The sequence below is a fragment of the Mirounga angustirostris genome, unplaced genomic scaffold (genome assembly GCF_029215605.1).
Source record: "Mirounga angustirostris isolate CCGP_5_RB_7025 unplaced genomic scaffold, mMirAng1.0.hap1 SCAF_1, whole genome shotgun sequence".
In the NCBI taxonomy this organism is placed as follows: domain Eukaryota; kingdom Metazoa; phylum Chordata; class Mammalia; order Carnivora; family Phocidae; genus Mirounga; species Mirounga angustirostris.
Genome location: NW_026991709.1, coordinates 212,789,542 through 212,804,102, shown reverse-complemented (window position 1 = coordinate 212,804,102; position 14,561 = coordinate 212,789,542). Strand labels below are relative to the sequence as shown.

Here is a 14,561-nt window from a genome sequence, read left to right as displayed (position 1 = left end):
TCTTAGCCAGAGGCCGCCCTCAGCTGCTGGCCTACATGGCCCTCTGAAGGATGGCTTCCTAAAGCCAGCACAACAGGAGTCTGCGAGAAGTGGCATCCCGTCACCTTTGCCATGTCCCGCTGGTTGGAAGCAAGCCACAGGTCTGGCCACATTCAAAGGAAAGGGATTACACGTGGCTGTGACCCCCAGCAGGTCAGGGTCACTGGAGGCCAGCCGAGGGTCTACCTGCCAGACCCCCACCCCACCCCACCCTGGGCAACTGTGAGCTTTATGAGGGTAGCTGTGTGATGAGGGTAGCCCCAGCACCTGAAATCATCCAGGCACTTAGTGGGAACTAAGTGGAACTCACTGAAACTGTCTTAGTCTTATCTCCCCACAGGCTTTTATGCTTCATTCTCCCCTCCTATGACCTGGGAGCCGTTCTCTTGGCCCCAGTTCCTGGTGGGGGTTCCCAGGGTCTAGCAAGTGAGCAGAGGGGTAGCGACACATCAGGGTCTCGAGTGTGTGTGTGTGTGTGTGTGCACGCGCGCACGCTGATCCTCCAGGGCCTCCACCCCCCTACTCTCCCCCTCCTCCCCTGGGCCCCCTCCCACTCTCTGGAGCCTGCCCTTCCCCAGTCACTGCTGACAACCCCCATCTCCCCCCACCCCCGGCACGCTTCATGTCTGTCATCCTGGGGAGCTGTCAGGCCTCACCCAGAATCTCCATCAATCCCCCTGAGGGCCGCCGCACAGCAGAGGGACTTGTCGGGGTGGCCTGCCCTCCTCCTAGAGCCCACTTGGCCTGAGCCTGGGCTTCACAAAGAGACAGGGGCCGCTGCCCCATTTCCCAGGCTCTAACTGCATGCCAGGCTCTGCACCAAGCTCCCTCTACACCAAAACTTGCCGCTCACTCCCTCGGGTACATGCCGTGATACTGCCCAATTTTACAGAGGCAGGAAGCTCCTTGGCCAAGGTCTCAGAGTGAGTGAGGGACAGGACCTGGGTTTGCCATTGCAAGGCTCTGAGGCTACACCTTTAATGACCACACTCCACTGCAACTCTTGCCGATAGAGCCTCCAGGGGCTGGGCCATGCCTCTCCCATCAGATTGGGCACTCGTGACGACAGAGCTATGTCTCCTCCATCAGACTAGTGTCCTTGAAGGCTGGACCATGCCTGCCCTATCAGACAGGGACTCCTAAGGATAGGCTCTTGTCTCCTCCATTAGACTAGGGGCACCTAAAAGGAGGGCCATGTCTCGAATCAGACTGGAAACCCCTGAAATCAGAGCCATGCCGCCTCCATCAGATCGAATGCTTCAGAGGGTAGAATCATGCCTCCCCTATCAGACTGGGAGGCTATTGAGGCATATACTTATCTCCTCCATCAGACTGAGGCTTCTGAGGTCAAGACCATGCCTCTCCCATCAAACTGCAAGTTTTAAAAGGCAAGGGTGTGTCTAGGGGCTTCTTAGAGCAGAGACTGTTTCTCCTATCAGAGTAGGAGCTCCTAGCACAGGGCTACATCTCCTCCATCAGATTATTTAGGCCCCACCATGAGCCATCCCTTCTTATCCTGGTGCCTTGGCTCCCATCCCCCCTCCAGACTGGCTGTTCCATGAGAGAAGGATGAAGGGACAGAGAAGGCAGGCACAGCCTCCCCCCCCCCAAGGGACCCCAACTGGCTCCTTCTTAAGGTCCCACCCACCTAAAGCATATATTGAGCACCTACTGTGTGCCATGCAATAGAATATTATTGGGCCATAAAGGGAATGGGGCGCTCACACATACACACACACGTGGATGGACCTTGGAAACACGATGCTCAGTGAGAGAACCAGACACAAAAAGCGACATAGGGTGTGATTCCATTTATGTGAAAGGTCCAGAACAGGCCCACCCAGAGAGACAGAAAGCGGATTAGAGGTGCCAGGTGCGGGAGAAGTGGGGAGAATAGAGAGTGCCCATAGGGATGGGGTTTCTTGTTGGGGTGATGAGAATGTTCTGAAATGAGTGGTGATGGTTGCATGATCTTGTGAACATTCTCAAACTGAAATGCACACTTCAAGTGGGTAAATTGTTGGGCATGTGAATTGTATCTCAAAAAACAAAACAACAACAAAAGATGCTCCGAACAGCGCCCAGAAGCGCTCAGTGGAGGTTAGCTGTTCTTCTCCCATCTCAGAGATGGGAAAACAGCCCGGGTCACCACCCAAGGTCAGGAGAGCTGGGATTCCGGAAACTGAGCTGCACCCAGGAGATGGCCCTGATACACTGCCTCTCGAACCACGGGGGTTGGGGGGAGGGAGGAAGCCTCAGCCTAGGACCCCTAGACCACCCCACCTGCTCGCCTTCGTCTGCGCAGTGCCCCCCCCCCCCCGCTGCCCATCAACACGCAGAAACCCAAGTTCCTGAGGTTCAAGGGCACACCGCAAGGTCGCCAGCCCCCCAGCCTGACTCTCCTTATCCATCATCTCCCGCTCCTCTCTCCTCCCGGAACCCTTTGACGGCTCCTCTTCTTAGGGCGGGGGGGGGGGGGGGGGGAGGCGGGCAGCCCCAGGAGAAGCCAGCTCAGAAGCGCAGGAAAGTCAAACGCCGTTTGATTCTGCCTCCGGGGCCTCTAATTGCTATTCCTGACACACCCTGTAATTAGAAGGCCCCTTTGAAATATTTATACCTCAGACGTCTCGTATTTATCCGCCAGGGAGAGGGCTCAGATTTGATGAGATCTGTCAACAGCTCATCCCTGAGCCGGGAATTGCCTTGGGGCTGACAGAAAACAGGACAATTACCTGCCGTGCTCCCCAGCAGTCCCCAGGGACGCTGTCTTGTCGCTGATCAGAGGGGGTGGGGTGGGGGGGGCATGGAGGCACTGCAGGAGGAGGACCGAGTTCAACAGGTTCATGTGGGCGACACGGCCAAAGCTGGGGAGAGGACATATGGAAGCCCCTGCTGCGGTGAGGGGCTTTGTCTGCTCAGCTCTGGACCTCAGTGTCGTCGCCTGGAAAATGGGGCTAACAGTGGGGCAGAGGCGGAGAAACGCTGATCCCATGAAGACACTCTAGTGGGTCTCCAGTGCCACCCCAGCCAGGCCACATCGGGACGTGCAGGCAGACGTGAGCTGTGGGGTGGCTCTGAGCAAGTCCTCCCCGTCTCTGTGCCTCAGTTTCCCTATGGGAAAAAATAACTCCCTTCTGGCGATCCTTCCTTGAGCTCTCTGGGGGTTTCCTGTTAGAAACCAGGAAAGCAAGGCACAGACAGCATAGACATGGCCCCGACCCACTGTTCTTCCCCAGGGGCATTTTCCCACCAGTATCAGCTCTGACTTCCGTCTGGGTTTCCCTCCCCTCCAAGCCACAGGCACAAGCCCACCCTGGGGTCGGGGGGGTGGGGCACTGGGAGAAGGGAATCTGCAGCCCCATTCTTCCCGATCACCCCTCTCTTACTTCAGTATTAGGGGGAGCTGAACAAGCCCCCTTAGGATGAAAGAAAAACCGTGTTTGCTCTGGAATTGGCCAGCACACCTCTTTGCTTCCCTTACCCCAAACCTCTTAGTGTCCTCGCCCCCAGACAGCTTCAGCGCCAACAGGCAGCCTGGCCAGGCGAGACCCCTCTCATTTCTGTCCCCCCTCCTTGACTCCACCCCCAGAAGCCACAAAGGGACAGATGCTGAGGACGCGCCGGGCACTGATACCATCTCCCTTCCCAAGGCCAGCTGCCCCAGCCCCCTTCCCCCATGCTGCAATTAGTCCCCTGGGCGGGGCGGGATTGCAGAGAAGAGTCCTCTTGGGAAGGGGACGCCAGACCTCCCTCCCTCCCGTTGCCTCCCCGCTTCCTTCAGCTGCATCAACATCAATTTTAGCCAGTGACCTCTGGAACGATCTGCTGGTCAGTTGCGCCGCCAGAGACTGGTTCAATTTCAACCCTCAACAGTGGTCGCTCTCACCCCATCTGCTGGTCAGTTTCACCCCCTCTCGCGGTCGCATCCAGACCCCCATTCCCCAGCCAATTTCCACCTCGCCTCGCTCTCCCCGCTGCTCCCCGCCTCTGCACCTCTCGCTCTCCTGAGCAAGGCCGGCCCTGTCCGCTCCCACCCCCCGCGCTCCTCGCTCGCTCCTGCCAGCCGCGCTCCTCCGGGTCAGTGTCCAGCTGCCGCGGCCTCGGCCCCGCGCCTCCCGCCCCGCACCCCCCTCCCTCGGCGGGCAGCGCCTCCCCTCCCTGCCCTTCCCAGAGCAGCTGAAGGTCTCAGGCACCTCCGAGGGGGGTGCAGGGGGAGCGGAGGGGGCGGGGGAAGCCGCGGAGGGGGAGGCGGGGAAGCCTTGACGTCGCAGCCCGGGACGCGGCCGGGGGCCGGTAGGGGCTGGGGCGTCCGCCTGCGCGCCCCCCCCAAAGTCCCACCTCCCGGCCGCGGCGGGGAAAGTCTCTCCGAAAGCGTGAAGGGGGATTGCAGGAGGTTTTATTTCCCTTTGTGCAGGTGGCTGGGGCCGGATCGAGGCGGCCGGGCCGGGGGCCGCGGGACCCGGGTTCCCCCCGGAGCGGAGAGGAGCGCAACAAAGGAGGCGCCGCGCGGAGGTCACCGTCCCCGCGGCCCAACTTTGCGCGCGGCGCCCGCGCCCCGGGGGAGCCGGCCCGCTGCGCTGAGGACCCAGGCGTCCGGGCTGAGCCGGGGTTGGGGGCCCCCGCGGGCGGCGCTTTCCCCGACTCCCGGCCGCAGAAGGGAATCCCGGAGCTTCCCGGAGGCGGCGGGCGGCAGAGCCGCGCACGGGGACCGCGCTTCCCGCGGAAACTCCGCGCGCTTCCGCGGATGCCCCTCGCCCTGGCCCGGCCACCCGGCGCTCGGGGTTCAGGGCCCTGCGGGGCGCCCCCTTCCCCCGCCGTCCTTGAGGAGCCGGGCTAAGGTGGACTTTTGCTCTCCTTCCTCCTCTTCCTCCCTCCGTCTCCTTCTTCTCTCCTCTTCTCACTGCCTTCTGAGCCCAGCCAAGGGACACACCTGATCTTTCTCCTCTCCCTTCCTCCTCTCTCTCCTCCTCCCCCTCCCTCCTGCCCCCCCCTCCTTCTCCCTGGGGACTCTGCGGAGAAAGGGGCCCGGGAAGGGGGCATGTGGGTCCCCCTCTGACAGTGGCCAGGTTTGGCACGACACACGCACAGATGGCCAAGTGGCTGCGGGACTACCTGAGCTTTGGCGGTCGGAGGCCCCCTCCGCCGCCGCCCACCCCCGACTACACGGAGAGCGACATCCTGAGGGCCTACCGCGAGCAGAAGAATCTGGACTTCGAGGACCCCTATGAGGACTCAGACAGCCGCCTGGAGCCCGACCCCGCCGGCCCCGGGGACTCCAAGGGCCTCGGAGGCGCCAAGTATGACTCTCCCAAGCACCGGCTTATCAAGGTGGAGGCAGCGGCCATGGCCAGAGCCAAGGTCTTGCTGGGCAGCCCCGGGGAAGAGGTGGGTGGCTAAGTCCCAGACTCTGGGTGGCCCCAGGAGACTGGGTGGGGCGGGCCAGGCTGGGCTCCCTGGATGTGGGGGAACCTTGTTTTATGGGGCAGGCGGGGGCACCAGCCAGACACTCCCCAAACCCCCACCTGCTTAGTGGAGTCTGATTTCTGTCCCTTTCCAGGGCTCAGCACTGGTTGTCCCACTATCTCTCTGGCCCTGCTTTGTCCCCCTGTCCCCTGCTCCCTGTTCCCCACCTCTAGTCCCCTCCCCTCAGCTTCCCCAAACAGATCTGAGTGAGTCACTCCCCTAGCAAGCCTTGGAACCCCCACCACTGTGCCCCTCCTCTGTCACGATTCCCATTTCACAGAAGTGGAAACCAAGGCTCACGGAAGAGGAGCAACTGGCCAAAGGTCACAATGGCCCTAGCTTGTTAGAACTTGACCCAGATCTGCCTCCAATGCCCATGCTTTTTCCAGTATTTTTGCCAGAGGATCAGGGAGTCGACCCCAAACCCTCCGTGGAGACAGAGAAGGATTTGAGGAGGCTGTGTTGGGCAGTGATTAAGAGCACAAAGGAAGGAAGGAGGAGGCAGGGACTCCGGAAGCCGACCACCTGGGATGAAACCCTGCCTCTTACCAGCTGGGTGACCCTTAGCAAGACACTTATCCTCTCTGTGCCTTGGTTTCCTGATCTGTAGAATGGGGCTAATGTACTTACTGGGTGTTGGGATTACAAGGAAACATGTGAAGTATTTAGAACAGCGCTGGCCGCTGATAGACATTACAATTATTTTTTATTTTTTTAAAGATTTTATTTATTTGTTTGAAATAGAGAGCGCGCGGACAAGCGGTGTGCGGGAGAGAGGCAGAGGGAGAGGCAGAAGCAGGCTCCCCACCGAGCAGGGAGCCCAACATGGGGCTCAATCCCAGGACCCTGGGATCATGACCTGAGCCAAAAGCAGATGCTTAACCTACTGAGCCCCCAGGCACCCTGACATTAAAATTATTGAAGGAGGGAGGTGGGGCTGTGCGTCAGGGAGGCAGAGAGGCGGGGAAGCTGGCATCCGAATGCAAACCCTGGTGGGTGGGAGAGAGGACTCCCTACCCCGGGACAATGAGCTTCGTGGAGGGGAAGAATTACACGACCCAGAGAGGTGCACCATCACCCAGGAGGGGGTGTCTATGGCTGGGCTTGGTCCCCCCCACCCCAGCCTTTGCCACTCCTTTACTTCTCTACTTCTCTCTCCAGTTGGAACTCGACACGGAGTATTCCGACCCCTTTGATGCCCAGCCTCACCCACCACCTTCAGATGATGGTTACATGGAGCCCTATGATGCCCAGCGAGCTGTGAGCGGTGAGTGAGCAGGGCTTTCGGGAAAGGGACTGGGTCCCTGGTGGGTGTGGGAGCTGACCAGTGTTCTTGGCCCCCCAGAACTGCCATGCAAGGGGGTGCAGCTGTATGACACTCCCTATGAGGAGCAGGACCAAGAGCCAGGAGATGGGGCCCCTTCTGGGAGGAGACCTCGCCAGAGCCGGCTGCCTCAGGAAGATGAGCGGCCTGCGGATGAGTATGACCAGCCCTGGGAGTGGAAGAAAGACCACATCTCCAAGGCGTTTGCAGGTGCCCTTCCGACCCAGGCCTTGACCCTCCCCAGGCCCTGAATGTCCATGTCCTTCAGTTTCCTGCTCTGGTCATATCCTCTGATTCAACTTATAAAATAGACCCTAATCACCTGCCACTCTGGTAGTTTATTCATTCTCACTAAAGTGTGAATGGCTGATAATTGTAAATTTATCTTCCTAGGAGAACTTGTATCTTCCTTGAGGAGAGAAACTCCTTAGGGCACCTGTAGTGCTCACTGTAATATAGGGATGGGTTTTGGCATCAGGTAGACCTGGATTTGTGTCACTTACTTGGGAAAGGTGCTTTATCTTTTAGTCTCAGTTCCCTTACCCATCAAATGGGGATCCTTATAGCAGCTACAGAACAGGGAGCATGTAAACTGGGTGCTAGAAAGTGCTCACACGGAGCTGTGGGGGGACAGGGTAGCATTTCTTAGTAACTATCATTAGGTGGGCTTGGGGTCAAGTCCTGAGTTGGGGAAGCATGGACAAGTCTGTGGCCTCAGTTTCCTCTTCTGTAAAAGGGTAACAGTACTACGGTCAGCTTTAAGAATAAAATAACTTGGACCAGGAAGTGTTGTGCGAACCCAGCTTGGCCCCAGAAGTTGTACGACTGGGAGGGACACTGGGGTTCAGTGCCTCACTCTACCTGTCCACACCTGGGGCGGGGGGGTCTAGCTCTAGGGCTTGGCCAGAATCTGCAGAACGACCAACCCATCCCTCTAAGGCATCCCTCGTCCCTCGTGGAACTGGCCGGCCCTCGCCAGCCACCACACTTAGGAGTGACCACACCCCTTTCTTCTGAAGGCTGATCGGTTGCTCCTGGACCAATCCTACCCAGCCCTTAAACCCAGCCCCTCCTATCCTGGATTCTGATAGGTTGCCCAAACTGGCACCGCCTTCCTACTGAGAGTGCATTGGCTTACCCCGGCCCCGCCCCTCCCTGGTGGGTTGGACTTAACCCTTTCCTCTCTAACCCTCCCCCCCAGTGCAGTTTGACAGTCCTGAGTGGGAAAGGACCCCAGGCTCAGCCAAAGAGCTCCGGAGACCCCCATCCAGAAGCCCCCAGCCCGCAGAGCGCGTGGACCCGGCCCTGCCCCTGGAGAAACAGCCGTGAGTGGGGAAGCTGACGTTGGAGGAGCCGGGTTGAATCCCTCTCCGTCCCGTACCAGCTGCAGATTCCACTCCTCGGACTGGGGGGCTGGGGGAAGTATGACTCATTCATTCACTTCATTCCTTTCTTCCACTATCTTCATTGGGCGCCAGAGCCTGCCTGTGTCAGACACCTAGCCTAGGTACAAAGCAGAATCACATGGTGTCTCATTCCTCTGGCATCAGATTCTGGGTTCTAATCTCTGCTCTGCATCTCTTGGCTGTGTAGCTTTGGGCAAGTCACTTAACCTCTCTGAACCTAGGTCTCAAAACCCCCAAGATGGTGCCCAGCTCAGAGTAAAAGGGGATGTTCTCCGTTTAATTGGATGACGCTCATGAGCCTGAGGGTAAAGAGAAATCATCCCCATCCCCAGGGGATCTGGGGATGGAACTAAGAGGAGCAGGGTTTTGAGGGGGTCCCAACTTTGGGCTGGAGTGAGGTGCACCAGCTGGGAGGGTCTGGGCCTTCTCTGTGTCTCTCCAGCCTAGCAGTTCCTCCAGGAACTCCCTAAAAGCCCAATGAGCCCAGCCCAATGAGGTGGGGAGCTAGATATTTCCTTTAAACCCCTCCAGTCCAAAAGATACCGTGGTGTGTTTATCACAGTTATTCCCAAACCCATTAGGTGGGCCATACAGAACTGACTGATGAACGCTGAAGTACAGGGGGAGACGTTTCTTCTCTGTTCAGTTTTCTTTCAATACAAAACCCGCGAAGTCTGTTTGGCGCTCCTGTGTGTGTGAGACCTTGCTCGCAAATGCTAACCTCTCTCGGAGTCCATTCAGTACAAATATTAAGTAAAGGATGGAACAGGTGGGTGGGGATACGGGTTGTGGCAAATCTCTAGAAAGCCAGATGCAAGTGATTCAACTTGAGGGATTAGGGAAGGGGAAACAGGACCCTGGGGACCTAACCTAGGGAGACTGTAAAGATCAAGGTCAGCTGTATCTATTGAACTGGAGGGAGCAGCTCCACGTGGACCTGGGCTCAGCTGCCTTGCAGGGAAAAACCGTGTCTGCCTGAAAACTGGGCTCCCCTTGAGAAACCCAGGGGACTTGTTCTCACTTGTTTGCCTGGAGCTCACAAGTCCTGGAAAGGGCTGTGCCTGCACCAGCCCCCAGGGGGTGTTTGCAGGGGGATTGCCCTTTATGAGACATCTGCCCCCACCCTCTAGGTGGTTTCATGGCCCACTGAGCCGGGCAGATGCCGAGAACCTCCTGTCTCTCTGCAAGGCAGGCAGCTACCTCGTGCGGCTCAGCGAGACCAGTCCCCAAGACTGCTCCCTATCCCTCAGGTGAGGCCCCAGCCCCCTGAAGGGACCGAGGCTCACAGGACTACCTGCCTCGTGCTTTCGGGTTAATTCGGTGGGAGCAGAAGGTGGCGCGAGCGGGCGGGGCTTCCATGGCTGCCCAGCAAAGCTTTCAGAACCGTGGAGGGGACTTCTGGGACCAGTGGGCCAGAGGGTGTGGCTTCCACGGAGGCCACAGGCAGGGTTCCAACTAAGAGTGAGCCCCCTGTCACCGGAGGTATGCAAGAAGGCGGAGTGGAAGCCATCCAGTAGATCTAGGTTGTGGGTGAGGTGGGGAACTAGATTATTTCCTTTAAACTCCTGCAGTCCAAAAGTTGAAGTGTCTCTCGGGGCCAGAATCTCTGAGTGGCCCTGTAGGCATTTGAGTTTGAGATCCTGATTGTACGTACTTCTCTGCCTAAGATTCTAAATGTGTCTGATTATAACAAGCTCCAAAATTCGACTGGGCATCTGATTGTGAGATTCCTGAAAGGGCAAGATTGAAGAGGGCTTGGAGAATTGCTTTGAATCCTGCCTCTGCCACTTTATAGCTGTGTTACCTTAGCTAAATTCCTCAACCTCTCTGGGCCTTGCTTTTCTCATCTATGAAATGAAGATACAAACAGCACCTACTTCATGGTAATTTGCCATGATTAAATCACACACAAACACACACACAGAGGAATTGTTGAGCCTAGTGTCTCGGCAACAGGAAGTGTTTTATTCATATTAATGATGATAAGATCATTCCCAGGTTCAATGTCATTCAACTCACCAGAGATGTAAGCAAGGAAAGGGACCCCAGCCTTTAGAGCGGACAGGCGGGCAAGGCATCCCTGCCAATGGGGAACAAGCCCAGAGCTTGGCACCCAAGTGGCCGTTTAGCAGAAATATTTGGGAATGCCAGCCACCAGCTTCTGGGGGCCACGGCGGGGGGGCCTTAGGGTCGGAGAGCATGAGCAGGTCTGGGGTGCTCAAGGCACTCTGACGCCTGTCCCCCAGGAGCAGCCAGAGCTTCCTGCACCTGAAGTTCGCACGGACCCGAGAGAACCAGTTCGTGCTGGGTCAGCACAGCGGCCCCTTCGCCAGCGTGCCAAAGCTGGTCCTCCATTACAGCTCCCGGCCGCTGCCTGTGCAGGGCGCTGAGCATCTGGCCCTGCTGTACCCGGTGGTCATGCAGACCCCCTGACCCCAGCACCTTCAGCCCCTGCCCTGCACCGGGTGGGCCCAGAATCACTGGCTGCAAACGCTCCAAGTCTTTCCAGAGACTCGCCACCCCTCCAGGTCCTTGGTCTTCATCAGAGCTACCTTCTTGGCCCTCTCTTGGGTGCTAGGGACCAGAATTGTGTCTCCAAGCACTCCCCTGGCCTGGAAAATAAATAAGTTATTGTGTATTTCAAGTGTCCTTTCTGGGAGGCGGGGATCCCAACTCCAGGGAAAGGAGAGGATGAGTGACCCTTAGACCCTTAGGGGGGAATGGCATCCCCAGCTGGGGGTGAAGCCTGAATTGCTCATGGGGGCGGCGGGGGGGGGGTTGGGGAACACAAGTAAGAGAGCTGGGGGCAGGCAGGGAGAGAGCGTATGAGGTCAGAGGAAAACCCGGACACAGCTGACACAGACAGATACAAAGATGGAGAAACCGAGGGGGGAGGCTCTCAGGCCGGCCCTGCCCCCACGCAGCCCCTCCCTTGCACCTGGGCAGGCAGCCGAGGCCTGCTGCTGAAAGGACATCTGTCCCCATGGAAACAGCAGAAGTGGGGGAGGGGAGCTGATCCCAGCTGGTGTCACTTCAAGGTGACAGTCGGGCAGGAGACCTGGGGGGCTGATGAGTTCCAGGGAGCCCCGATGTCCCCCGTCACTCTTCATCTCCACAACGACCCAGGGAGGGGGGTGCTTCCAGCTCAAGGTGCTGTGTGGAGGTCGGGGGCATCACTTCTCTGCTAATTGGACATGACTCTCCAAAGATAAGAGGAGGGAGGTGGCCAGTCATCACAGAGCCCCCTCACCACAGTGGACTGTCCCCCAGCCATCCTGGGGCTCAGGAACCCCCAGACAACCCCTCAGATATCTTTAACACCCCCCAACTCACAAAATCTGGCTCTCCTTTATAAGCCTTTATTGAGCGCCCTGCGGGTGAGGGAGGAATCCGGCCTTATAGTAATGAGGACGGGGTCTTGGGCTGGGCCGTTGGACTCCCTGACTCTTTGGGAAATCAATCACATCTTCACGTGGCCATTGGTGGGAGGGGATCTCTTCTGGGGTTTCGAGTCCTCTCCCCACCTCAAGGAGCCCTCTTGGCCACTGCTGCCCAGAGGGGCGTGGGTCAGGAGAGACGCCGACGGTAGATGTGGGGTGACTCGACCTGGGGCTGGGGCTGGGGCTGGGCCTGGGGCAAGGCTTCTGGGCCAGGCGCTGCTGGGGGCTGGGAGGCTGGGGCAAAGAGATGGAATAGAAGCTCTGACTCTTCTGGTCCTCCCTGGGGATGTCCAGCACCTGCCCCTCCACACGCCACGCCTTAGTCTTCTTTGGGGCGCTCCGGGGCTGGTAAAGGACGTTCCCGTAGAGAGGATGCCCTGCAAAGGTGGGAGGGAGGGATGACACAGACTAAGAGGGGAAAATCACACGACACAGCCTGGCTTTCTCCCGCCTACCTCTGCTCTCGCCCACCGGGCGCAGCCCCACCCGCCCTCCTTCCAGAAGGGGCCGATGGGGCGCGCTCGGCGTCCGGGTCAAGCGGCTGCAGTTCCCGCCTCCGCCACGCGGGGCAGGGGCGCCGGCGGGACCGTCTGCCGCCCTCCCGCCACCTGCGCGGTTACCTGAGTCCTCGCGCCGGCTGCGACGGCGGCCCCAGACCCAGGCGCTCAGCGCGAAGGCGGCCACGGCCACGCCGCCTGCCACTAGCGGCGCCACCAGGAGTCCTGGGGAGGGGAGTGCGGGGCGGTCAGACGGGGGGCGGGGCGCGGGGGCTGGAGGCGGGGCTCGCGGCCGGGGCTCACCTGAGTCGACCGGGGTCTGGTTCGTGGGCTGGCCATCTGCAGAGAGGAAACCTGTGTCTCGGGGGCGCCCCCCTTCGAGTCCAGCCTCCACCGTTCAGAGCTCCCCCCATCCCAGTGGGACGTCAGCCTTCCGCCCCTGCCTTGCTGCGGGAGTCCGGGCAGGTGTCCCTCCGGACCCGTTTCCTCTTCTGAAAAACGAGGCGGCCCATTTCTGCCTTGCTCGGTTATTGTAAAGTAATCGCCGAATGCATTTTTTTCATCATGAGCTCCACCATCCTTGCCATGAACCCCATCACCCCCACAATAGACTCCACCACTCCCATCACAAGCCCTCTCGTCCCCATAAGCCCCATCACTGACATCATGAGCTCCATCATTCCCACCGTGAGCTCCACGATCCTGGTCATGGGATCCACCATCTTTACGGCTCCTGTATTTTGAGCTCAACTCTGCCATCAAGCGCATTTTACGTACAAGGAAACAGTCTCAGCCTGAGTCACTTGCCTGGGGTCATGCACCCAGGCAGCAACAGTGCCTTGCTTTGAACAAAGGTGTTGCTCACCTCAGCTCCCCTTTCCTTTTCTGTTTCAGGAAAAAAGAAAAGAAAGAAAAAAGAAAAAGAAAGGAAAGGAAGAAAAAGCTTATCCTGTCCTGACCTTTTGAGTCTTGCTGAGTAATCAGCCTAACAGACATAAATAATCACTTAGGTTTACTGAGGACTTGTCATGTTCCAGACCCTGTAATAAACTCTTTGGATATAATTAACTTCAAATTCACCTAACCCATGGCTAAGGAAACAGGCACAGAGGGGTCAAGTTACTTGCCCAAGGTCACACAGCAAGTGAACAGCAGAGTGGGGACATGTTCCCAGGTCTGTATAGTTGATATAAACTCCAGCCAAAGGCTCCTGGTGTGACTAAGATGAGGCCCAGTGCTCCTGACCTCTTCGCCTTGTATGTTTTAAAGTTGGCGTCGGGGGGCACCTGGGGGGCTCAGTCGGTTAAGCGTCTGCCTTAGTCCGTAGATCGTGATCCCAGGGTCCTGGGCTCGAGCCCTTATGTCGGGCTCCCTGCTCCGCGGGGAGCCTGCTTCTCCCTCTGCCTTCGCCTCTGTGTGTGTGTGTGTCTCATGAATAAATAAATAGGATCTAAAAAAAAAAAAGTTGGCTTTGGTCCCTGGGGGCTACCAAGCGCTGTTGGGGGGAGTGGAGAGCCAGCTGTGTGTGGCTGGAGGCAGACCGGCCGCATCCCTGCAGATGCCGACAAGGCACAGCCTGGTGCCTCTGCAATCCAGATTCTGCTAATTGGTAATTGGCCCTCTCATTACTAGAAGGTGGGGGCAGTCACGACAGCCATAAGGCATGGCCCTAGAGGCAGGCGGTGGGAGGGTCCTGCCAACAGGAGAGGAACGGGCATCTCTTTGGGCCAGGAACTGGGGAGGTGCTCCATCCTGCCTCATGGGTCCAGGCATGTGCCCGAGGCCCTCAGGAACCACTGAGAGAGCACGAGCCCCCTCTGGGTCTGCTGGAGTCTCCAGGCCCTATGCAGCGTTTGGCCAAAGTGGGTTGTCATGCAGAGTAGAGGGAGTGTATGACCTGGGCTTTTGAGAAAGCTGGCTGCATCCCTGGCTCATGTATGTGGCTGGACACGTCTAGGCCTTCTCTGGGCCTCCGCTTTCTCATCTCCAAATGGAGGCAGCTGGCTTAGCTGAACTGGGAAATTCCTTCTAGCCTTGAGAATCAATGGCTTTCAATGTGGATTCTAGAATTATCTGTCCTAACAGACTCTGAGACTGAAAAATTCTAAAAGCCTGTTTAAAATATTTAAGATACTGCAATTCTAAGATTCTAGAATCATCTATTCCTTTACGTCAGTTTCTCAACCCTTTTTCATTATCACCCCCAAAGAGACTTTTAAAATCTTACTTTGTTTCCCCATGACATTTTAGTACCACAGATACAGTGTGAATCTATGTACTGCCCATACATCTATGCTTTATACATAAAAAAATAAAATCTTTGTTGCTCCCCAAGAACCAATTCTTGCCTCCTTAGGAGCAAGATTCCCCATTGAGAATGCTGTAGTTCTAA

General features: G+C 57.7%; 1 protein-coding gene and 1 long non-coding RNA gene across 2 annotated transcripts; one reads left to right on the top strand and one right to left on the bottom strand.

Moving 5' to 3' along the window:
• Positions 1 to 2,852: 2,852 nt before the first annotated feature.
• On the top strand, positions 2,853 to 10,922 carry SHD (Src homology 2 domain containing transforming protein D). Its single transcript, XM_045863905.3, has 7 exons — positions 2,853 to 3,936; positions 4,454 to 5,424; positions 6,664 to 6,769; positions 6,848 to 7,036; positions 8,028 to 8,151; positions 9,363 to 9,482; positions 10,479 to 10,922. Exons 2-7 carry the CDS (start codon positions 5,128 to 5,130, stop codon positions 10,663 to 10,665), a joined length of 1,023 nt encoding a protein of 340 aa, XP_045719861.1. The 5' UTR covers positions 2,853 to 3,936; positions 4,454 to 5,127; the 3' UTR covers positions 10,666 to 10,922.
• Positions 10,923 to 11,040: 118 nt separating this feature from the next.
• Positions 11,041 to 14,173, bottom strand: LOC123834870 (uncharacterized). Its single transcript, XR_006788506.3, has 3 exons — positions 12,473 to 14,173; positions 12,293 to 12,394; positions 11,041 to 12,049 (listed from the first exon to the last, which is right to left on the bottom strand). It is a non-coding gene; the product is annotated as an uncharacterized LOC123834870 (long non-coding RNA).
• Positions 14,174 to 14,561: the final 388 nt, after the last annotated feature.